General features: G+C 35.1%; 3 protein-coding genes across 7 annotated transcripts in view; 2 read left to right on the plus strand and 1 right to left on the minus strand.

Moving 5' to 3' along the window:
- The window catches only part of LOC129883392 (aspartic proteinase 36), a 10,294-nt gene extending 8,150 nt beyond the window's left edge, over window positions 1–2,144 (minus strand). The window contains exon 1 of the mRNA XM_055958055.1: window positions 1,755–2,144. Coding sequence (XP_055814030.1) covers window positions 1,755–1,969 — 215 coding nt within the window. The 5' untranslated portion in view covers window positions 1,970–2,144. The remainder of the gene's footprint in view (window positions 1–1,754) is intronic.
- A 2,976-nt stretch (window positions 2,145–5,120) lies between these two features.
- LOC129883394 (uncharacterized) lies at window positions 5,121–9,142 on the plus strand. The gene is made up of 9 exons (XM_055958056.1): window positions 5,121–5,219; window positions 5,358–5,477; window positions 5,593–5,660; window positions 7,265–7,373; window positions 7,500–7,568; window positions 8,101–8,158; window positions 8,321–8,556; window positions 8,636–8,687; window positions 8,777–9,142. Exons 1-9 carry the CDS (start codon window positions 5,217–5,219, stop codon window positions 8,842–8,844), a joined length of 783 nt encoding a protein of 260 aa, XP_055814031.1. The 5' UTR covers window positions 5,121–5,216; the 3' UTR covers window positions 8,845–9,142.
- A 525-nt stretch (window positions 9,143–9,667) lies between these two features.
- On the plus strand, window positions 9,668–23,088 carry LOC129883395 (fanconi-associated nuclease 1 homolog). 5 transcript variants are annotated; one of them, XM_055958058.1, is made up of 15 exons: window positions 9,668–9,880; window positions 9,988–10,114; window positions 10,912–11,522; window positions 11,607–11,711; window positions 13,764–14,028; window positions 14,115–14,177; window positions 14,987–15,061; window positions 15,160–15,278; window positions 17,951–18,042; window positions 18,139–18,226; window positions 18,320–18,460; window positions 18,559–18,782; window positions 20,929–21,202; window positions 21,333–21,554; window positions 22,163–23,088. In XM_055958058.1, exons 1-15 carry the CDS (start codon window positions 9,785–9,787, stop codon window positions 22,601–22,603), a joined length of 2,943 nt encoding a protein of 980 aa, XP_055814033.1. In that variant the 5' UTR covers window positions 9,668–9,784; the 3' UTR covers window positions 22,604–23,088. The 5 variants fall into 5 exon arrangements, with proteins under 5 accessions (XP_055814033.1, XP_055814032.1, XP_055814034.1 ...); XM_055958057.1 differs by having other exon boundaries at window positions 9,670–9,880; window positions 21,321–21,554; XM_055958059.1 differs by lacking the exon at window positions 14,115–14,177 and having other exon boundaries at window positions 9,670–9,880; window positions 21,321–21,554.
- Window positions 23,089–24,229: the final 1,141 nt, after the last annotated feature.

The following is a 24,229-nucleotide window of genomic DNA, read 5'->3' on the forward strand; positions in this document are numbered from 1 at the left end:
CAGCAATTGCTCTTCAGTAAGATGATTAGCAACCATGAACTAAAGCGTGTAGCTTTTCCACTATATGCTCAACCAGTTACATTCCCACAATGCAGCAAGGTACCCAAAACCACCATCATACAAGTGCCAACTTGATGCTATTCACTAATTGAATTACGAATTGTGTTCACCACTCCCAGAACAGTACAATAGTTCATTAGCAATTTGTAATACTATCTTCACAGTCAAGATTATTATCCTTTTGTTTTACAACTTTGCCACTAAACTCAACTCGACTTTAGAGAAACCCACGTTAATAATTTTTCCTCTATAATTCAAAGTAACCTATTTTAGCAAATTATTTATCAAGTGGCAGCAACTTGCAATCACATTCCTATTTAACAAACCAAAACAATCAATGTATAACATAACATAATAGAAGTCTATAACTCAAATGCATAGGTGGACATGTAACATCACAATCAGGTTACCATCCACAATTAGGAGATAGTAACAATAAGCAATAACAGTACATGCAGGAAAGCCCAAAGTACAGTACATCAAACTAACAGACTAAAGTAGATGTTTTTATACTTCTGCCTCAACTATGAATATTACAGATACACCCTATATAACATGAAGTCTTCTTTTGTTAACTAATCTCTAACATGTGTAACATACCCATTACACGGGCAGAAACAGAGGGATGCAAGGCGTTTCAATTCGTCAAAAATTATACAACAACTACCTACTATAGTTACACAGTGGGGTATGGAGAGGGTAGAGTGTGTATGACAGACCTTACCCCTACCTCAAATGTAGAAAGATTGTTTCCGATAGATAATTTGTTGAAAAGTTATACTATGTGAAAAGGAAAAAAATCATCTCTTTTCTTGCATATATATAATTTAGTGAATCCCCTTAGCATAAGTTTTTCTTCAATCTCCTTGTTGAATTCCTTGCTCTGCCCAGTGGCGGAACCAAGGGGGTTCAAAAAAAACTAAACACGCTAATCAGAAAAAAAAATGTGCTTATTAGGATTCGAACCCGCTGAGACAAGCTAAGGCGAAATATTGAACCCCATTTGCCACTGAGCTAGTCCTTTGGCTTATGCTCAGGGGGGTCAATGTTAAATATATACACATAAATTAAAAAGTTTATCTTATATATACAGTGTAATTTTTTAACGAAGGGGGGTCGGATGAACCCCTCACTTGCACGTGGGTCCGCCCCTGGCTCTGCCACTGCACATACACATGCCTAATGTACAAGCATACAAGTCTAACAGTACACGAAATACTCCCAACAAGTAAAAAGAGAAATGCTTTTTAATCCCCTTGTTGAATTCCTGTCTCAACTACTGCACATACACATACCTAATGTACAAGTATACAAGCCTAAAGCACACGCATAGTACAAAAATTACTCCCAACAAGTAAAAAGAATTCTTTTTTTAATCCCCTTGTTGAATTACTGGCTCCGCCACTGCACATACACAAACCTAATATACAAGTGTTTGGACCAACTAATTCCACGGGATACTTGACACCCACCAGCAACATGCACCACGTAACTCTGTCCACCAAGGCTACACAGATAGAAAACTTTTTTGTCTGTGGTGGGATTAGAACCAAAAACAGTTGTCTAACCCACTTCATTGACCATAACCTTGGTGCATACCTAATGTACAAGTATACAAGCCTAAAGTACACACGGAGAACAATAATTCCTCCCAGCAAGTAAAAGAATAAAGTATGTGCATAAAAAATGCATACCCGACGGAATCGGGACGGCCGGTGCCACCGATAGGTAGGTCGACGCCGGCGAGAAGTCTGAGATGGCGTTTCTCATCATGGGCTTTTAGGGCAGTGAGAGTCCGTTCAGACCCGGAAAATTTGTAACTCACTTTGATTACTCCTTCAATTCCCCCATTTGCAGTTCCAATTATCAAAATGAAAAATAAAAAGTAACCCAATTCGAATTTCACCATTATAGCTACTCCCAAAAAGCTCTATTCTTGAAATCACTGACTGGAAAATGGAATTGAAATTTAGGAATCGGGTGTTGACTGTTGACCTCTGATGGTGGAGGTCGTCTTCCTCTTTTTCTATTGGTTGTTTTCGAAATGGAATTTTTGGTGCTAAAATCAAAAGAGAAACACCAAGTGGCATTTTTGCTGCCCTTTTTATTTTACTTTTTTTTGTTTTGAAATTGTGCCCAAAAGTCGAAGAGTCGTGATGACATATCTTAAAATTCAATCTAATATGTAAGTCGAACAATAAATCACATACAGAAATTTCAAAGAAAAATCATGCCACAAACGAAAGGAAAAGAAGTACAATTAAAAAATTTCCAAAATCTGGTGTCAAAAATATAAACAGCATCTAATACAATTTTTGAGTATGAGCTACATCACAAATTTCTGAATAATAATACATCACAAGTTTCTTAATAGTAATACATCACGAGTTTCTGAATAGTAATAAAGACGGAAATAGAAAATGGAACTACGCTTTCAGGAATTCTGCTTCAATCACCATTTTCTTTTTACAAACCATTTCAATTTCGCTTTTGTTTGATTTAAATTCAACAACCACAATTTCAGTCTTTTAACCATAGTAACTATCCATAGGAAAAGGAGCACAGTCCACAGTGATGTCTGTCTCAAAAATCTAGTGCAAGTAAATGAACGTATTATAGATTACCATAAATCATATCATATTAATTAGATAAAACATTTATCATATATTGACAGGATATACTTCTGGCATTGTTGTGGATGGAGTTGAACTTTGCATTATCATAAGCTCGAAGATATTAAAGTTGCATGGTAGTAGATATTTCTATCTCCTCATATAATTTCCCATGTAACCAATAATACACCTAATCCAAAGTTTCAACAGATGAGAAAGATGTTATATTCCCTCTATCAGAAATCTCAAAAGTATTGCTTAGTTCAAAACACGTTTATAGCGTTCATAAGATGGGTGTACCGTTTTGTTCTCAAAATGTATATTTTAATTGGGTTATTAAACTCAAAAAATAAATTTCTAATTAACACTTGAAATAGAAGCCACTATAATTTATACTCTCGTGGTCAGCATACTTCTCCATCTGATTTTTTTTCCATGAAAATTCAGCATTTAGTGGTCCATTAACGAGCTTGAACCTCGAAATAAGTTGATTAATTCTAGTAAGTATAAAGGTTATCTATGATTAGTTAAGGCCAATTGATTAAGGGAAAAAATAGTAATCTCACAATGGTATTTTCAGAAAATGTTATCCAAGACAATTTTGCTCTATTCCTGTTAGTGCGCTACTTTGTTAATAAATCATGATTATCTAAATTGTAAGAGAATAATGAAGAAACGAAAGATAAACATTAACTAATGTTTTAAGTTATCACAATGTATTAACACCAAATCGAATCATTAGAATCATGCATGAATTAACGATGTAAGTAAACTTATATTTATGTAAAACTGATTTTAGTCTAACTATCAGACAAACAAGAAGAACCAAAATAAGTACATTGTTCAAAACCATCAGTAGTATTTGTTGCTCCTCGTTTTCAAACTGCCTTATAAATTGAATTTAAAGAGCCTTCAATCGATTTAGTGGTATCTGCAAAATGAATGAAATTATAATTGTCAAAAATTCAAGAGAAACAAACTCCCACCACTCCTACAGAAATAAGGAGCCAACAAAAAGGAACTTTCACGTGTCTCTTCTTTTTTTGTAGATGAAAATTCTCAAGTATTCTTGTTGTCAATATTCAATAGTCCAACTCATTCATAAATGAGAAGATATCACCTAATCTAGAATAAAAATAAATGTCGTTTATGAACTTTTGAACCATGAGTCAGTTCATAAACAAAATTACTAATAAAACAACCTCAAGAGATGTGAACTTTATGCAAATCTACAGCTTTAGGAATTGCACTATTCCTATTCCATCTATACTGATTTTTAGCTTATCGTGACAAAAATTGAAATAAACTGCCTTAGTCATTCAATCATATAAAGATTATGAGAGAAAAATAAAAAGATAAAGAATTATCCCAGCGCTTTTCAAAATATTGACAATTCATAAGGTATCTATTCATCATCAAATTTACCCAAAACACCTCATCTGTTGACCCAATTTTCAAAGTAGAAGAGTAAAATGAATAATTAGAACACCACGCATACTCTTTCGGCGCATAGGAAAAAACACTAACATTTACACGCAATGATTTATCGTTATAAGGAGTAGCCGACCTACCAATATTTGTGCCTATAATCTCTATTTTTCTTTGATTCTTAGTTTCTCCAAATTTGATCATCTATAATAGTGACTGTCTTGATTTTTCTACCTATGAATGTTAGCATAACTCATATCACTGAAGCTCGTCCTTCATTCAGAACTTATCTTTCAAAGGAGTTCTTCATTTCTTTGAAGTCTTTTATCAAACACTTGGTCTTCATCATTTTTTGAATTACTATATTTGACCTCTAGCGGTAATTCCTACCCCTAACAAAGAGAGCGCAAAAGAGAGGTACTTCCTCTATCTCTTTCTTTCTAAAAAATTCAAAATAAAACTAAATCATAGTGCAATATACCACCATAAAATGACAAAAAAAATGTTTTTTTTTACTTACTCGTCATTTTAAATCGAATTTTAATTAAATAATTTGAATAATTTTTTTAAACACGACTATCTATTGGTTACAATTTAATTATTTAAAATCAATTATAAATCAAAATTTATTTAATAGAATTTTAATTAAATAGTTTTTTTAAATACGTGACAGATATTTATTGATTACAATTTAATTATTTAAAATTAATTATAAATCAAAATTTAATTAACATAATTTTAATTACTAAAAAAGACCTAAAATGCCTTCGAATTATTGAAAATGGTATAAAAATGACCCTCATTCATCTATTGGGCCTAAAATGCCCTTTTTCATTAAAAAAAATGCCATTTTTGGATCTAAAAATAGATGTTATGGGTATTTTAAATCCAATAAATAGATGAATAATATTTTTATATAATTTTTTAATAATTCAAGGACATTTTAAGTTCTTTTTCGTATATAGATATATAGATTTTCCTAACACCGACCCGGTTCTAATATTTATGGCCGAACCCGCACTCACCAACCCGTGCCCATTTATATATAGTAAAAAAAGAAATTAGGGTTTTTCTCATTCTCTCAATCTCTCTCTGTCCTACCGTTTATCAGTAGCCATGGTTAGTTCTCTAAGCCGTACAACAAATTCAACTTCATCAATCTTATTATTCTGCAATTTCGTACGATTAGCTTACGCATTATTATATACTGATGTTTTTTTAATGATTTTTTGTGATGTGAAAATTTGCGAACAACAGCCTCAGGGAGATTATATAGAGTTACACAGGAAGAGATATGGGCGTCGCCCTGATCATTTCGAGCGTAAGCGTAAGAAGGATGCTCGTGAAGTTCACAAGCGATCCCAAATCGCCCAAAAGGTCCTTTTTTTCCTCAATAATTCAACATCTTTTCATTTTCTGTTTCAATTTTCTCATATGCTTTATTGTATGAAATTTGAGCTAAAATTTGTTTTTCTTTTTGTGCTAAAAACAGGCTTTGGGTATCAAGGGTAAGATGTTTGCTAAGAAGCGGTATGCTGAAAAGGCCCAAATGAAGAAAACGTAAGTTATTTTCACTGTGATTTTTATTATGTTTGTGATCTTGTTGTCCAATGGTAGCTGTGAATCAAAAATGGACTGAATGAATATTGATCATTTATAGTGCTAGCCTCGTCTAGTTAGATTGGGGTTCAGGGTTTAGTTATTGTTTTATCCATATATTTGTCTGATATATTAAATTGATTATAAATATATAGGAACACCAAATTTTAAACTCTATGCTCACGCTTCTCCAAGAAGTAAATGGACTATTCCATAATCTTCTATATTAATAATCAGAATTAGTTTCAAAGCCTAAATTGAATAGGCAGCATTGTCCATCATTGGTGGCATAGTTCCTCTTTTGTAATATTTCTGAGATTTTGATATGGGTAATGAGAATAATTAATGCTCCTAGAATTGGTTGTTATTCAGATTATCGGTGCTCTCTGTGTACTGGAAATATTGGGGCCTACTCTGCTTTACATTACCAGCTTACTTGGTGTTTGTTTGGATCAATAAAAAAAGTTTCCCACATCTGAAACTCGGGATGTCGATTCAATTTTAGAGAGTGATGCTTAGTCCATAGCTAAAAATGATTTATTTCACTAGTTCTCTGATTTTTCATAGTACATCCTTTGCTTCTAGCGATTTTGTGGTTGCTATTCTATATTGAGGTGCCAGAAGATGGTGGTAGTACACATACTCTTGGTTTAAACTTATCTTTATTGGACTTGGGGTGTGTGAAGTGTGACTAGAGGTTGGATATGGATTGGTGTGGAACCATAACTCTGGAGCAGACAATGGCATGTCTTTTGACCAATGCGAAAAAATTACTGAATGATAGTCTGAAGGGGCAACATATATTCAACATTTTTTTAGTTCAAGTGGATTGTACTGATTTATATGATTAGTAAATCACAAAAATGAGCATTTTCTTATACCCTGAGGTCTCAACCTACATGCTCTTTAGCATGGGATTTTGAGTCTCGCCTCTCTCTGGAATGATGGCCTGTGGAATGATGGCCTGATGGGTGACTAAGTAAATCATTGGTTCACATCCAGCAAACTTGAACATTGGTTGAAGTACAATTCATACCACCTATTGGTAGTTTTAGACAAGTTGAATCCCTTTACTACTACTAATTGTTTCCACTTCACGGCTGTTTAAATGTTAAACGTAGTTTCTCTAACAATGTGCAGTTGTCCATTGAAATAATTGTAGACTTTTACCTTCTAATGAGTTTAGCTTCGATATCACTTAGATTCTGGCAGGAGTAATTGTTAGAAAATAATTCAGAGAACAGTATGCTCTGTATAGATTTAGGTCGTACAGAAAAAAAGGATAAGAATTATAAAGTTTCAGGCTCTTACAGTGAACTGTGAAGTAACATATCCATCTGACTACTGTTGCTACAATCTATGGATGATGTTATTTATGGCGGGTCAAATTTTCTAAACCGCTCATAGAATACTTGGTGCATTTATTTGGTCCTTATGGATGAGGCATGTGATGAACTGATGATTCTTTAGTCACCAAAGCCTGTACCCCCGCCCTAAATGATTTCCTTTTGTAGTTTCTGATAATCTATCCAATTCACATTTTTTACTTTGTTTTCCTTGAATAGATTGGCTATGCATGAAGAGTCATCAAGCCGACGCAAGGTTGACGATGATGTGCATGAGGGTGCTGTCCCTGCATATCTGATGGATCGTGAGACTACCACAAGAGCTAAGGTATGTTGAGTTTGATGCAGTGTTGAACTTGTCTTTTTTGTTCAATTGGTGGTACAATGAATATAGATTGATTATACTGAATATAGATTGATTATACTGTTTTTGAATGTTAAACCTTCTGTGTAGATTCTTAGCAACACAATAAAGCAGAAGAGGAAAGAGAAAGCTGGAAAGTGGGAGGTGCCTCTGCCTAAGGTAAAGTTAGAATATCCCTTCATTAATATAATATTTTACCTAATTCAAAAAAAAAAGATGGTAAAGTTAGAATAACATGGTAATTTTTGTCATTACACTACTTGTTTCAATGCTATCTCTGTCTACGGTCTGCCTGTATGTTGGTTCTTCACTCTTGTTCGGCTTATCCATAATTCCTGCTAAATATGTTTGCTTGCGATTGAAGGGTCTGTCATTTACTTCTGTTTCTGAAATATTGATGTCGCTCTGTGTCTCTGTTTGATTGGTCACAAATAGAGATACTTCCACACTTCAGTTTGTGCTCTTCAGATTGAACTTGTGGATCTTTCCTCTCACATGGAATATGTTTAGCTATGGGGATGATTCTCATTTGTTGGCTTAGATAGGTACAAAGATTTATCTGAAAATACATGACCCACAAAGGGTTGCCATTCCAATATCATATGAGCATCACTGTAATTCCTTGTGTGTTAATGTCTGTGATCTTTTCGTTTACGTAAATTGTTTCTTAATAAGATACTTCACCTTACAGGTTAGGCCTGTGGCTGAGGATGAGATGTTCAGAGTGATAAGATCTGGCAAAAGGAAGAGTAAGTGACTTCAATTACCTAATTTCGTTTTCGGTTGGTTAGCCTATATCTACAAGTTCTTAATTTCAGCTCCTCATGCTTGTCCTTTGTTATATGATTTGTTGCCTTTGGGATCATTACGAGTGTTTTTTTGACCATTTTGATTTGTGCTCATCTTTGCAGCCAAGCAGTGGAAGAGAATGGTTACAAAAGCCACCTTTGTTGGAGCAGGGTTTACCAGGAAACCTCCAAAGTATGAGCGATTCATCCGCCCATCTGGCTTACGGTTTACTAAAGCCCACGTGACACACCCTGAACTTAAATGTACGTTCAATCTTGAGATCATCGGGGTGAAGAAGAATCCTAATGGTCCAATGTATACTTCACTAGGTGTTATAACCAAGGGAACCATCATTGAGGTAATCTTCCCTTTTCAAGACTGCACCCAAGTTTATCTATTTTAGTTTGCGTCACTAATCGTATTGCTATAATATCCAGGTTAATGTCAGTGAACTTGGTCTCGTCACTCCTGCTGGGAAAGTTGTATGGGGTAAGATATGCTTTACTTACATGTTACACTTGTGGGATTTTTGCTGTTTCAGATTCTGATGATTCGTCTTATTGGATGGTGAATGCCAGGGAAATATGCTCAAGTGACGAATAATCCTGAAAATGATGGTTGTATCAATGCAGTTCTGCTTGTGTAGTACTTCCTAATGGAGAAGGAATTGCGCCCTTTTTGTTTGAATCGAGTGCATAAATATATTTATCTCATCGGTTCTGTTTGATGCTGGTTGTGAGAGCTGTAGAACAGAAGAGGAGAAACAAAGTTGTGATTCTTGGAACTTCAACTGCACCATTAGCATGGTGCTGTAGCGATGATTTAGTTTTCGTTTATTGTTATGCTACTGGTTTCTATGTTTATTGAATTCCTTGAGGTGGAACGTAGCTTGTAGGTTCGTTTACAAGGAAATATCAAATCAGCGTTAAGTTATTTTTCAGAAATGTCCCAATTTTTTTTTATTCCTATCATCAGTAAATTCTTATGTTGATCAACAATTTTAACTTTTGTAGTGTAATATCTTGTAATCATAGCAAACTGAAGGCCAATGCAAAGGTCAAGGTTTACCAATTTCCTATTTATACTTGGTATACTTGTTTAACACTGAGCATTGTATTACACAAAACCTAAATGTAAAAGCACCAAAAAATTTGCAGTGAAAAATTTATCTTCAATTAATAGAAAAATTTGATCACGTACACCTTCTATTTTGTTGGAATTTGGTAATAAATTTAGAGAGTTTGCTTTTATACGAAACAGAGTAGAACTCGAACACCATCTAGCACATTGCGATAGAGAAAACGAAGTGTGAAGCTGCACGCATTCATATTTTACATTCTATCCCACATTAACATATACATATATTTTGGCACAATTGACTGTTCATTGTTCAAATTGTGCATGAGACTTTCATACAGTTAAATTGTGGTCTATTATATTTATGTTTAAAAGTGAAAAAGAAAAAGAAAAATGATTTCTACTTTGGCGGGAGTCAATTACCTCCATAAATATGTCCCCATAACTGACCTTCTCCCTCCCAAATCTTCCTTCCAGCGGAAGCCAGATACAGATTAGGGTTTATTTCTATGATGCTCAAAGGGCGAGAAAGCTTAATCAGATTAATAGGTCGGCGCCGGCGATTTCTCCGTTGCCGCTCTCTTATCACTACATCTGTTCCTCAGGTACTAGTTTTTCAAATTACCGTTTGCATAATGTGTCAGTCTCTGTTAATTCCTTTTATAGATTCACTGTTAACTTATTGAGAACAATTGTATTCGAGGATTTACAGATTGGTTCTAAGGAAGATAAGGATGAGGTAAGCACTGAAAGTGGAAATGGTGATGAGGTATGGGTTGATTGTCCTGTTTGTGGAAAGAAGGTTCGAGGCGAAGAACCTGTTATTAACTCTCATTTAGGTATACTAGAGTTCTTTCTGATTTTGATGTTAATATTTAAATTGTTTTTTTTTGAGCATTTTGGGATACGTTCTTCTATATTTAGCTTGATAGTAGAGTAAAAGGGGTATCTTGTTATGTTTTATGTGTGTTGCAATTGTGCTTTGGATTGAAGGGAAGTGCTTAAGTTGTAAAGTGCCTTGGGGTAGAATTTCAAACTCAAATATGTAAAGTTTAAATTTTTTTATCTTCTTTTGTGGAGGTTTTTGAAATTTTAAATTTCTTGGATTACCAATTTGTCAATTATTTATGAACTTATAGAATGTTAATGAGTTGAGCTAGGATGGAGAAAGCATGTGCTACTAATGCTACCGAAATTTCTTGCTTTCAAAATGTAAAGAATTCATTTTGAAATTGTTAAGTGAGTATTCCTTTTGCAGCGTTTATTAAATTGGCATCACAAAGAAAAAAGATCTCAAGAAAGAACATTTAAATTAAGAGAGAAACCTGTTCTCTACTTGGGCATCATGTGAATTCAAAAATTTGACATTGCCACTAGACTACTATTTCTCATTTTTTTCCGGTAGACATAAGACTCAACTTTACAAGGTAAAATACAACTGCAAAAAGAGTAACCATGAAATTTAGTCCTCTTGTTTGCCCCTATTCCTTTTGCAAAGTCTACTAAGAAGCTTGTCTTTGTTGCGGCTTTAGCAACAAGTTAATTGTTTTGTTTTAAATCTTTTTAATTGATTTGTTCTTTTATTTGTTTGACTTTTGAGCTATGTGTAAACTTACAGTGGAACATTATTTTTTAGATAAATGCCTTGCTAGAGGAACTAAACGTAAATTGAGCCAGTGCACTCTTTTCCAATTGAAATTTTGCACACGACCTAAAGTTACAGCCTCATCCATTGAGTCAGACTTGACAAGGACTGAGTTTTCTTCAAGTGCAAATGATCATAATATCTATGATCTGGCTTCTGAAATGAGAAACTCGGATGGTTCAAATAATAAGGATGAATCCAGTTCATCTTCAGTCTCACTTACTCTGACAACCAGCACATGCAATATTTTCACCAGAAATAGGGTTAATAGAGTGGAAAACTTAGATGGTCTCCTTGAGTTTGATGATGAACGCAAACTTTTGTCTGGTGAAAAGTCGATGCAAATTGTGGGGCTAGAGGGTTTTCCTCAACACCAAATTAGTGATGATAGAATTGACAACATCACAAGCTCGCCTTTGTCACTTTCTAAAAACAGGACTCCTACGTGTGTGGAACCTTTGGAAGATGATGATAACTCTAAGATTTTGCTTGATACTTTCATTGTTGGCCGTAAGTTTGCTGATGACACTGAGTTAATTATTGGAGCAATGGTGATGCTTTCAAGAGATTTTGAGAATGTCAAGGATTCGAACGCAATCAAGGTTGATCTTCACTATGGTTATCTTTAATTGGTAACATTGTACCCGAAGGTGTGTGTAAAAAGCATCGCTTGTATATTCTGGCAGGTTCTAACAAAAGATACTGGTCACAGTAAAGAGCTAGGTTTCATCCCCAGGGAATTGGCACAATATGTATCTCCATTGATAGACAATTTCCAGTTGAGGTTTGAGGTAATAATACTTGACATTTTGTGGTCATATTCTAATTTTTTCCATTTCCCATACAAGCTTCAACTTGTCTTACCTTTGCTCTTATTGTATTTGAATATTTAAAAGCATATTTAGTATGAGTATTTTGAAAGGACCAAGTATATATGAACCATTTCAATGTTTGCTGAAGCTTTTTCAAAATATTTTGGTTAAAAAGTAGGCCCTTTTGTGGAGAACTTTTTGTGGCAACACACAAAGCACTTATAGAACTTAAAATAATAATCAATAAATTATGATTACCGGAGCACTTTGTCTTGTTTTACACAATTTTTCTTAGATGTTCATATTTCCAGTACCAAGCTCGGATAAGGGTGAAGGAATGAGGTAGGCTGGCAACTAACATAAAACTAATCAATTTCATGCATCCCCAACTTGTGTTGCTGTAAAATAATTTCCAAAACAATATCTATATGGCATTGAAGGTTCACAATGGTGAAGATTAGATAGTCATAGGACCTATGAAGAGAAAAAGAGGGTAAACAGTAACAGTGCTTTGTCAACCAAGGGCTTCAATTTACAAGTGCTAGCAAGCTATCTTTATTTCCAATTTATTTCTTGGTTCTCAGTCTGTTAATAGGATTTATGCGATGCCAAGTTTGCTCTTAGTAAATATGAATTAATACTATTTGAGGTAGTGGTTCTTGTCTAGGATTATAATCTCCTCAGCTACAAATTTTTCCGTTCTTCTATCTCTACCACCACCTTTTCTTCTTTTCTAAAGTTCTATTGCTGGTGCAAAACTAAACTGCTCTAATTTTTATTGATTACCGTCATTTCTTGATACTACTTATGCCATGATCTACTTGTAAACTGCATCTGTTCTTAGAATTTTCTACATAGATTTGGGGTAGATAAAAGTGATTTACGGTTTAAAAACCTTACCCCTACCTTTTTTGGGTAGAGAAACTGTTTCTACTAGACTCTCAGCTCAGAAAAGTGTTATCAAAACCGGTTTTAAAAAATTAAGGCAGCAAAATAGTAAAATAAACGAAGCAAAAGAAGCAACATTTAGTAATAAAAATTGGAGGGTACTATACTAGAAGAGTACTAATGTCACTACTAATAAGGAGAAGAGGAGACTAGCCCCTTCCTCTCCCACATAAAGTGCGGCCACACTCGACTATCTACGAACCTTCTACCCTAATCCTCGACTTCCATTCCTTCCTATCCTATATTTTTATTTCAACCTTTGGGGTTTGGCCCTATGCCACCTAGCTCATGCTGCAACATTTGAGACGAATCCTTGGTTCACTTTCATACAATTTCAACCACCCAAATCAAGTCTCTACATTACCCTATTAGCTAACTATTCTTATCCAAAGGCCAAAAGTAAATGAATGACCAAAATCGCAAACTGTTTTTGGGGGATTTGGGTAAGAATGAGGAATCCACCCATTAAATCTAGGTTTAATGGTTATGATTAGCTATAACATGCTTGAATATGGGTATTGTAAAAAGTAACATTCTATGTACCTTATATGGGTGGAAGTTGGAAGTGAAAATTCCGCTGCAGGTGCCATGGCTTTAGGAAGAATGAAAAATGATCAAATTTACGAAGTAGGGTCTCTATATAAGCACTGGCATTTTACACTGAAGCGTAGTTGTATTTCAGATCATTCTGTCTGGCACTGAATAAGTGTTCTGCATGCATCTGTAGCAGTACACAGATTTGGTATTGCACACCATTTGGTTCAAACATAAAAGCCAACTTACAAGTAAAAGTAAATATAAACCGTTTAGCCACTACAAAATCAGCCACATTTATTTGCTAGTGAGGCTATTGGACATGTTAAAGGGTGTTCAATAACCTTCGAATACAAGAAATCTTATACAAAATTAAATTAGCATTTTAACGAATAAAGAAAAGCAATGAGAGTTCCTGTTAGCTGTAAAATATGGTAAATATCTTTGTGTTCTCCCGGCCATTTGTTTTCTGTTCACTATTTACTTCCGTCAATTCAAATTATGGGATTTTCGAAAGTACGGACTGATCACTAGCTTACATGGATTCAGGGCCATATAACTTCTATTCCACAGCATCCTCATGCAGTTGTCCCAATTCAGATATATTCCTCTGGCATTGCTTCTTTTGGTGAAAAGGACTCCTCTAGTCTCCAAGAATTTAATTCCTTTCGGATAAATGCTGTATGTGCTGCTGAATTCTCCAAGACTCACCCTCCTATCTCTGCAAAATACCAGCAGAACCTTCTATTGTTACTAAAGGAGGTTTTGAAGATCAATGCACATCTTTTTACTGAAGGCGAGAAGACCTTATTGCGTATGATCTTCAGCACTTGGATCATCCCAGTTAATCTTTTGATAAATTTGCATATATAACTCTGTTTTTATCCTCTGTTGGTACAGAAGCTTTTTTATCACTCTCAGATGATAGTCAAAGGCTCTTTGCTCGGCTTTATGCACGTAAAGGTGTTCGACTTCAATAGTTCTTTTGGCTTGCAACTTTAATATTCTAGAGTTGGTTAATTTCTAAATCTTATCCACTTCAGCTTGGTACTGCCACTTCTTAAAGATGACAAAATCTTTATTTATGGAGTTTAGATGTGCTACTCGTTTAATTAATCATAAGGCCTTTCAATGTCTGCTAAGATTGAAACGTGAAACTCAGTTGTGCTTTCCATCTTATTGGAAATGACTTATTGCAGTGTTCTTTTTTCTTTTTCTTTTCATGATAATGTTTGTGTGTGGGTCAGCTTGCCTCAACTATTCTACCGGCTCCCAACATCCTTCGATTAGTATAGATTTCATATAATTTTACTACCAAGACTTAAGACAGATGTGAAAAAATCACCTACTTGCCTTTGCTAAAATTTGAACCCTGGTCACCTTTGGTTCATTCTAGCTTCAGCTACTGCTAGATCACACATGTGGTGCGAGTAGTTGCTATTTTCATGATACCAATTTTTTTCAGACACTACCTTTTCCTGACTGCTACAGACCCATAATGAATAGTCTACCTTATATACGAGACCATGGTAATAATGTATTGGCTTCTTCTACTTAATGTTATTTCACTTACTCTACATTGATTGATAATTCAGTTGCTATAAGGAATCGTATTAGAAGGGCATGATTTCAAGTTCTTTTCTTTGTACAACCTAATGCTTATAATGTTGTGTTTTTTGCTTCTTTAATTTGAAAATTTGAATGACTCATTGCTGGATGATTCAAGAAGCTTCTTGATTTTATTAGATTCCTTTTTTTTTTTCTTACGTTAGGGCCATGGTTTCGGACAGCTAGCATATCATATGCTGAAATATGTGATTATGAAGAAGCTGTCAAGGGTCTTTCTGGTAGACAGATTCTATAACACTGTGGTAAATTCTATATAGTCTTGATCTAAGAGAAGCTAGATGCAACATCATTTAAGTCTTTCTCTTTTACTTTGCAGAAGCAGAATGTGTTACTTTATTCAAATCAATTGATAAACTACAAATTGGTGACTTAAAGGAGGTATTGGATGTTCTTAATGTTGGTGAACTACGGGACCTTCTCTGCAGTCTTAACAAGGTTCTTGTTTCTTTATTATTTTTATAGGTTACACATGAATTATATATTTGCTTATGCTTGAAAGTTTGTATCTGCCAGTGGATGTGTTATGAGGAAGACATACAATCCACTAGATAGGATGTCACATATGGTTGAAGATATCTCGTTTTTCTGCTTGTTTGATAGTTCTGGATTTTTGCTGGGTTGACGTCATGTTTACAAAACTCCAATTTGCTTTCTTTTTTGGTTAGTCTTATTAAGGTCGTTTGTGGGAATAAATTAGCAGGATTTCATCAATTTCTAAAGATCCTTAAAATGCTTAATGGTTGTGATGACATCCTATGAGCTCCTCACCAGTTTATTTTTTGTTAACCGTACTGTTATCAAAGAATGATGGCTTGACTTATCCCCGACCCCAAGAAGCCAACTCTCTGTGTAGCGGGCAAGAAAACTTTAAAGGCTAAGGAAGTTAGAAGTATATGATGGAATTTTTTGTTGATAAGGTAAATAGTACTCCCACCGTTCCAAAATAAGTAGTGTTTTTAGCTTGAGCACATCCCATAAGAAACTACTCATTCCTAGAAAATAGGGAGTGTTTTTACTTACCTACCCCTAATTAAATGCCTTGAAGAAAGAAGTGATTCTTTATGGTGAAAAACATCATGTATTGAAACGAGGTTAATTTTGGAAGAATAAGATCAATTCCTTCTTGAAACCCTAAAATACCACTTATTTTGAAACAAAATGAAAAGGCTAAAACACCACTTATTTTGGAGCAGAGGGAGTAGTACATGATGGAAATTATAGCCTGCAGTTTGCTTTTATTGGAATATATTATCTTAACTATGTAACACAAAAGCTATACAGGTTGAAAGGTGGGCAGTTAAAAGGGTTGGGAACTAGTAGAATAGTTATTGAGACCAAACACATGGAGGAATATTCCTTATAGGAAACCATGTGAAAATTAAAGGGGCAGCCCGATGCACTAAGCTCCCGCTATGCGCAAGGTACGGGGAAGGGCCTGACCACGAGGGTCTATTATACGCAGTCTTACCTTGCATTTCTACCGGAGGCTGTTTCACATGTGAAAATTATTGCAATTTTTTCTTTTTATTTCTATAACATATTAATTTTGCCATCCACTCTTTAAGATAATCTATCCCTACTTCAAAGCTTATCTTGATATCATATCATTCTCCTTTTGGTAGTTATGTTTTGACTTTCATCATCAAGGGAGTTTCTTTTCTGTTATTGTAAGGTGGATGTTTAGTTAGCTTGTATGTGACTTGACATTGACGATTTAATCTCCAAGCAATCAGAAGATTTAAAAAATGAAATTCAATCTTGTTAATGCACTTGCGATATCATTTAATAGTTCTTCCTAGCAGACTCTCTTCTGAGTTTAAAAGAGAAGCTATCTTTAGGTCATGAAAGGTTTGGAGCATTATGGAAGGCTCCATCTAAATTTGATTGATGCCATAGTTAATGCTCCAATAATGAGATTGGCTTCTGATGACTACACAGAAACAGGATACTGTGTGGACAGATACGGGCCATACAATTCTTAGCACTAAAAAAAAAAGAATAAAGGAAAATGAATAACTTCCACCACTCAACTTCGGTTGTCAGCTATCACCAAATCTTTTTACTCAGATCTGTACACCCATTTCTGCATCATTTTAATATTTCCTTCTTGTTCTGTTTTTTCTTCCATTGCGTTCCTTTTCTTGTATGTAGATGTCATAATATGTTTATAGAGATTCATTCATCCTAATTAATTGGACCATTGGAACTAAGAGTCTTAAAATTGTAGGGATCACTGCTTTTGTATGTTTTGTGTATTAATTGCTAATAACAATGGTCACACTCTACTTACAACTGATTATCTGGATGCTGTATGTTGCCCTTTTAACACTTCATCAAAAAAGAAAATAAGAAAAGGAATATTTTGCCTTACAATAGGGGTTAAGCTTTGTTTTGTTTTAAAATATTCTCAAAGTAGAATGGGAAATGTGGCACTTTCATGCGCTTGTCAGAGCTTGTGCTTTGACTTCGGTCTTCTCTGGATATGCGTTCAGTTCTTAATTTCTGTCTGACCAAGCTTGCTTTGCACAAGGGAGAGAGATAAGGAAAGAAGAGTCATTGGCTCAGTGCAATTGAGGGAAATATGAAAAATATAAGTTGAAAAGAAATAGATAAGTAGATACAGTTAGGGTGGTATAGCTAAAAGATCCATTTTGCCTCTCCACCTGCTGTCATAATAGCTGTGCTGCAGGCAACTTGACAGCTGTAAGGTTTTAGTAGTTGCTTTTCTGAGGTGTTCTCATTGATTGATTGCATCTTGTGTTCTTCCAAAATTTTGCCAAAAATTAGTTGTAGTCAGATCAGGATCTCTTGGAAGATTAGGGTTAACGATTTTATGTGTCTCTACAACAACATACCCAGTATAATCCCACAAAGTGGAGTCTGGGGAGGGTAGAGTGTATGCAGTCCTTACTGCTATGTTCAATAGACTCTCCACTGATTTTATGTGTCTCTGAAGTAAAATATTCTAGATGCTTCCTTAGTTGTTCATTGCATTCTTCCCTTTGTTTGTGAGACTTCCATGTTCAATGATAATGGCCTTCCGATTGCCTTGTTTGAGTTACATACATCTTTCTTACAAGTGTGTTTTATTTTGAGATTTAGTTCAGTCACATAAGAAGATTGTCCAGAACTCTGATCATGGTACAAGAAAGCAAGATTATGTTGCTCGGGTTCTTGGTGCATATGGAAGTGGTTTATGGTAGGTTGTTTTTGAAATTCTTTATTCCTCTGCTGTCACTCTGTACCACACCTTAATACTCTTTCATGTAATTGCTTCAAAATGACATCACTGCAGCCCCAACCTTCCAAGTATGATTCTAGGAAAAACTGGAAGCTGTATCAGGATATCTGCATCAGCTGAATCTGTCTTTTGGCGTGCCGAGGTGATTTTGGAGAAATCTCTATTATGTCGGTCTAGCCTCTATAGTAAACATTGTTCGTTTGGCATGTGCCATTCTAACATTTTCTTCCTTCAGAGGCTATTTTTTCTGAATGGAGAGCAGGACCTGTCAGCATTCTTACTTGTTGACTTGGGCATTGTAAAATATCCTGCTTACAACTGCATATTCACAGACCAGATTTTTCCAGACAGAAGTGACCTATTGTCTTATGAGGAGGTATGCTTAACTCTTGTGAAAATATACTTTTTCCCCTTATTAGCTATCAAAAGAACAAAAACTTTTTCCTTTATTTAGTTTGAATTTAATGCCCTTAGGCCATTGAGGTTGCACAAGTTATGGATGAGTCTCTTGACGAGAACAACAATGAGTTGGTATCAAGATGCGTTGAGATTTCTGCCTCTCACGTATCTAGCTTTGTGGAGGAAGATATATCATCACATTTTGGGTCGATGGCTGCATTTTTATCTTGCTTTTCAGCCAGTTGGGTATATTCTAAGGTGATCCTGTTGGGTGTTTCTTTCCTGGAGCATGAACGTAGGTGAGGAGGTCCAACATGCTTGATTAGAAGTTATTTTCTAATGAATCTTACCTTTTGTGAACTTGCAACTGAGTTCATTCTTTGAAACACAATATCAATATAATCACAGATTATTCTGGAAATCAGCTTCATCCCCTAGAAACCTAAAGTTGCAATTAAAATTTTCCATGATCCAGTATAGTAGCTAATTTAACTTAATGAGTATGAAATGATTCTTTGAATAGGAAAAATTTGTCTGGAGGAATGAAATGATTAGAGAACTAGTATTTTGCTTGTTCAGATGCATAAAACAAAAGGGGAGAGTTCTATAGTGAGAAGTTCGCAAAGAGTTGGTGCCCTCCTCCCTTCTTAGGGTTGTCTTCCATTTCTCCAGCAAAAGTTGGGGGTAGTGGTGCGTGTTATGTTACGATTGAAAGAAGAATAGAAAATCTGTCACAGGATAAGCTCTTGTAAATAGGCTTATGGTTTATGTTCAGTTCTATAAGCTGGTTTATTTCTGATATGTTGCGTTTCCATAATTGGGGAAAACAGTGATTTGTATTTGGACAGTAAATTTTGGTAGAGGTTTGTCTTTCACCAAGTTGTCAAGAGTTCTCTACTTCATGAAATCATACTGGCCTTAAAAGTTTAATAGTTTGGTTTTTGTAAGTGAGTCTCATTCTCCTAAGATCAGGTTATCTTTTTGGGAACCTTCAGGCTTCAAGTACTCATTTTGTCATCTCACTCATTAGCGTTATGGAGCACATACTCATTTATTTTATTTTCTATTAGGATAAAGTCCAAATATACTCCCAAGTATTAGAAACGATTTATCCTTAAGTATCTCATTTAATACCTGGCAAAGGTAGGGGTAAGCTGGTAAGGTCTGCGTATATCTTACCATCTCCAAACCCCACTTGTGGGGCTACGCTAAGTATGTTATTTTTGTTATCTCATTTAATCTTCTTTAGTCATTGGAGTGAACCCATGAATCACACTTTCTTTTAGAAGCTTACACGTCTTATTGTCTTCATCATGACATGAATTGGGTATTCTGAGGACAGCTGTTTGACCTTCTTCAACCATTTTTTCCCTTCTATTGTTTGACATTACAGAGTTTAGTCACTGGTATGTGTTGTATGTCAATCAACAAAAGAGGGAAAAGAAAAATGGTAGAGGTAAATCGTAGATCTTTATATTGGTATTTTTAAACGTTGATATCATTTAATTGGCCCTTTCCAGGCGACAAGTACCATTTAATTATGTTTAAAGTTAGAGAATACACTTGTCCCTCATTGATTGTGTAAGGGTTACCAAAGGGGTTTGCAATATCTTGGGCCGCTCCACCCATTGCTTAAGGTTTTGGGTTGGATGTTCAAATTCTTTCGCATGGTATCAGAACCAAGCTTTGGTGAATCCTACTTTCTCAATGCTTTCTCTCTGCATATTCTATCACTTTGGGCTTCTCTTTCAACTCAACCCATAAAGTTATCTAGGCTTATCTCTTTCATTCAGCAGCTCATTGAGCCACAAACTTATCTCCAAGTCCACTTTAGCCTGCTCACCGTCCAGGCAGTCTTTTCAGCCTGTCGAACATCCTTTCTACATCAGCTCAGCTCTTCAATCTTCTCAAAAGGAAGACCAAATAAATAATTCAGTGTTCGTTCATGTGTAAACACAAGCACGGGGTTACATGTGTGGGAGGGTGTTAGAGAATACACTTGTCCCTTAATGATTGTGTAGGGTTGTCAAAGAAGTTATAATGTCTGAAGCAACTCCATGCATTGCCTTATGGTTTTAGGTTGGATTCTCAGATTCTTTCAGAAGATTGACATCAGTTCTTTCGAACAAGTGATGTAGTCCGCCTTTGTGCATGTTTTCTCATTTGAACAGTGTTTTTTCTATAAATTGATTGCGGGCCTAGTAAAAGAACTGGTTGGTGATCTGATCAGGTTGTCTTTAGAAGTGAATTATTTCAGATGTTTTATGAGCCTCTTAGAATATTGTTAAACAGTGCGCGAATTTATGCTATGACGAAAAATAAATGGGAATAGAGTCAGGTGGATATATGTACAATCTTCATTAGACATTTTCTTGTAACGGTGGTGTACTGTTCTAAGTGAAGTTTCTTGTGTATTTAGCATTTTTCGTGGGGATACTTTTTTAGGTATAAAGATGCAATTGATTTGCTTAAGCTGCTGTTACTTAAATTTAAATCTGATCGAAGAAGGGGATATTGGACTCTGAGGCTCTCAATTGATTTGGAGCATGTTGGGTGCCTTGATGAGAGTCTTGAAGTAGCTGAAAAGGGGTTGCTAGATTCTTGGGTTCGCGCTGGCTCTATAGTGGCTCTACAGAGGCGGGTTCTGCGGTTGGGTAAGCCCCCTAGACGTTGGAAAACTCCCAGTTTCTCAAATTCCGTCAATAGGAAGATAGTTGAGGTAATTCTTTCCATTTCTTCTAAGTTTCTCTGATTGACCATGTTGCACTTCTCCCGTTTTCTTAAGATATGAATATCATACTACAGTTTCAGATTCATCCTCCTTGATGATTATTTAGGTTCATGTTCAGGGAAGGCCAGTGAACTGCAAAACAGGGGTGAAGAATGTCTTTTATGGTGAAGATGGAGAACGTTGTGGAGTAGAAGAGCTTGCTCTTGAGTATTATGCTGGAGAAGGAGGATTTTGGCAGGGTGTTCACACTGAGAGTGGGATTTGGTTGACCATTTTCGGGCTTCTAATGTGGGACATAATATTCGCGGATGTACCAAATGTCTTCCGCACCAAATTTCAGGTATCTGCTTGATGTTTTCCATAGACTCGGGTATAGGTGGCCTTGCTATTGTCAGAACTTCCATGCTAAATTGTTGTGCTGCGAAGTGATAACTCTGTTGAATTCAGTTACACGACGTGAAACTATTGCCTTGGCAGCTAACACTAGCTTTGCTTAGCAATTAAAGAAACAATATGCTTAACTTCATAGTTAATGAGCAATGCGAAAGTTGATTATATTCTCATGGTCTGCCCAATTATACTAGGTTCTTACAAGTTCTGCTCAACAGTGATAACAGCATTTGAAAATAGGATCCAACGTGTTCTTGGGTGACACTAATTTTCCTTGTTCCTTCAGGTCCCCTTTATTGGCTGATGATGGTTATTTACTTTTGTTTTCTTGAATAAAGAATTATGTTAGGGAGTCTTGCAAGATTAGAAAGCAACAAAAGCAAGGTAGTATCATATCCTGGATCTACAATCACTGTTCAATCTATTTGGGAAAGATAATGCTGAACTGTTAAATAGCTTAAGTATTCCATTTACTCATTGCTCTGTTTGACATTCATGGTGTGCTATTCAGCTTTTTGATCTGCAATAAATTCTTGAGAATTGTTTTTCTTTTTGCAGACTGCACCTTTGGATCTTGAAACTGATAGCTTTTATGAAGTCAGAAGGGGTCTTGTAGAATCTCTTCTAGATAAGATTGAGCATGGCATGGCAGAAGAGTTACTTATCATGTCATGGGAATCACATGTGGGAACTGCCTGTAGGGGAGTTAAGTGGGACAAGCATTCCCTATCTGAGCTCCGAGCAGCTGTTACGTGCATCGGGGGTCCTTGTCTTGCATCAATCTGTCGGAATTTGGCTCAAGATTACAGGAGCTGGTCAAGTGGAATGCCCGACTTATTGCTGTGGCGCTTCCATGATGACTACAGAGGTGAAGCAAAGCTTGTTGAAGTGAAAGGCCCCAGAGACAGACTTTCCGAACAACAACGCGCATGGTTACTCTTTTTAATGGACTGTGGCTTCAATGTTGAGGTATGCAAAGTGAGTCATGCCCCAGTATAGGGGTGGAAATTTACTCCTCTTCTGATAACAAATCGTCGGCCTAGATCTACACTGGCTAGAGTTTATTACGATTTCTCCCACCCGTTTATATAATACAGATGAGGTATTTGACTTGGCTGGAAAGATGGGTTTACCTCCCATGCAACAATATTTACTGTAAAAGATAAAAGAAAAAAGGAATTTCTTCAGAGCCTTTTACTTTACACAGATTTGGATTAAGTGAAGTGTTAGCAGAAGCAGTTGGTCCAGAATTCAGAGGAATGAAGACTGTAAAGTAGCAACCATGAGATTTCCTTGTTTTCGGTGCAACTGCACTAAAAACTGGCTAATTGCCTTAAATCTTCTTTTTAATGCCTTAAGTGCAGAAGCAGTTGCAATAAAGTATTATAAATCTTAAATCATATCTTTGCTTATTAAAGTTGCTTGTATTATAAACCTCAACAGGCATCTCATACACATTATATTTTTCTGCTTCTTTGCCTTAATTTCTTCCAAGTTTCTATACTTTTAAAATAACAAAAAACAAATTACTGTGTTTACCATTCTTCCTAAATCAACAATAATTTCAAGAAATTATACATCTTTCGAGACAACTTACATACATGTGATTTAAGATTTATCTCGTCCAGTTTAAAATTTTCACTTGCCATGCATAATAATTTCATATCTACATATTGGTGCATACACAATATATGATCAAACCATCTAATATTAATGGTTAAATATTGTTAAAATTGGATATTCGTTTTGTGAGACAAATTAGACTAAAGAAGTTTAATAAATAAAATATATAAAACATAAACCCTAGCTATATCCATGTGAAACACACTTTCATGTTCTAGAATATTTGATTACGCAAGGAGGGAGAATTTTTTATTTTATTTTTTTAATGTAATTTTTCCTAAAAGAAAGGAAGTATATATATTCTATTTGGATATGATTCTTTGAGCATCATTTAGGTTAAGTCAGCAGAGATATATTTTAAAACAGGAAAAAATGAAACCTAACAAAATTCTCCTTATTAATTATCATGGAGAATAAGATGAAATAAAATCAGATTCTTCAACAGCCAATTAGTTTGTTAAAATTCTTTTTTCACACTGCTTAAACGAGGAAACTAATGGTACAACATAGTTATTTACAATTTTAATAGAAAAAAAAACTTATATCATTGACAAAGAATATTTATATGTGAGGGTGAATGCATATCGATTTTATGTAAAATAGGCATTAGTATATAGAATTTAAACTCACGAAGAATAAGCATCTTGAGTTTCTTTATCACGTAGCTAGGTAGCAACTTACTTTCTTTTTTTTTTTTAAAAAAAAATAATTAAAAAATTGTTTAATTGAATTTAGTTATGATAATGCTATAGCCTATAAGATGATGAAATTTTACTTTATTAGATTTTGATGAATCTCAATTCCTAGTAGGGAATATAAGGTCATGTTTGGTTGCATGTTTCATAATCAATATATATTAACTTTAGTATTATGTAAGCATATGTTCATTTTGCAAACTCCAATTGGAAAGTTTTCTTTAAGCCACTAGAATCCAATACATGCACAAATTAAAGGTAAAAAAAATATCCGTACTTAGCGTTTATATCAAATTACGTAATCATG

Source organism: Solanum dulcamara, chromosome 3 (genome assembly GCF_947179165.1).
Source record: "Solanum dulcamara chromosome 3, daSolDulc1.2, whole genome shotgun sequence".
Lineage (NCBI taxonomy): Eukaryota > Viridiplantae > Streptophyta > Magnoliopsida > Solanales > Solanaceae > Solanum > Solanum dulcamara.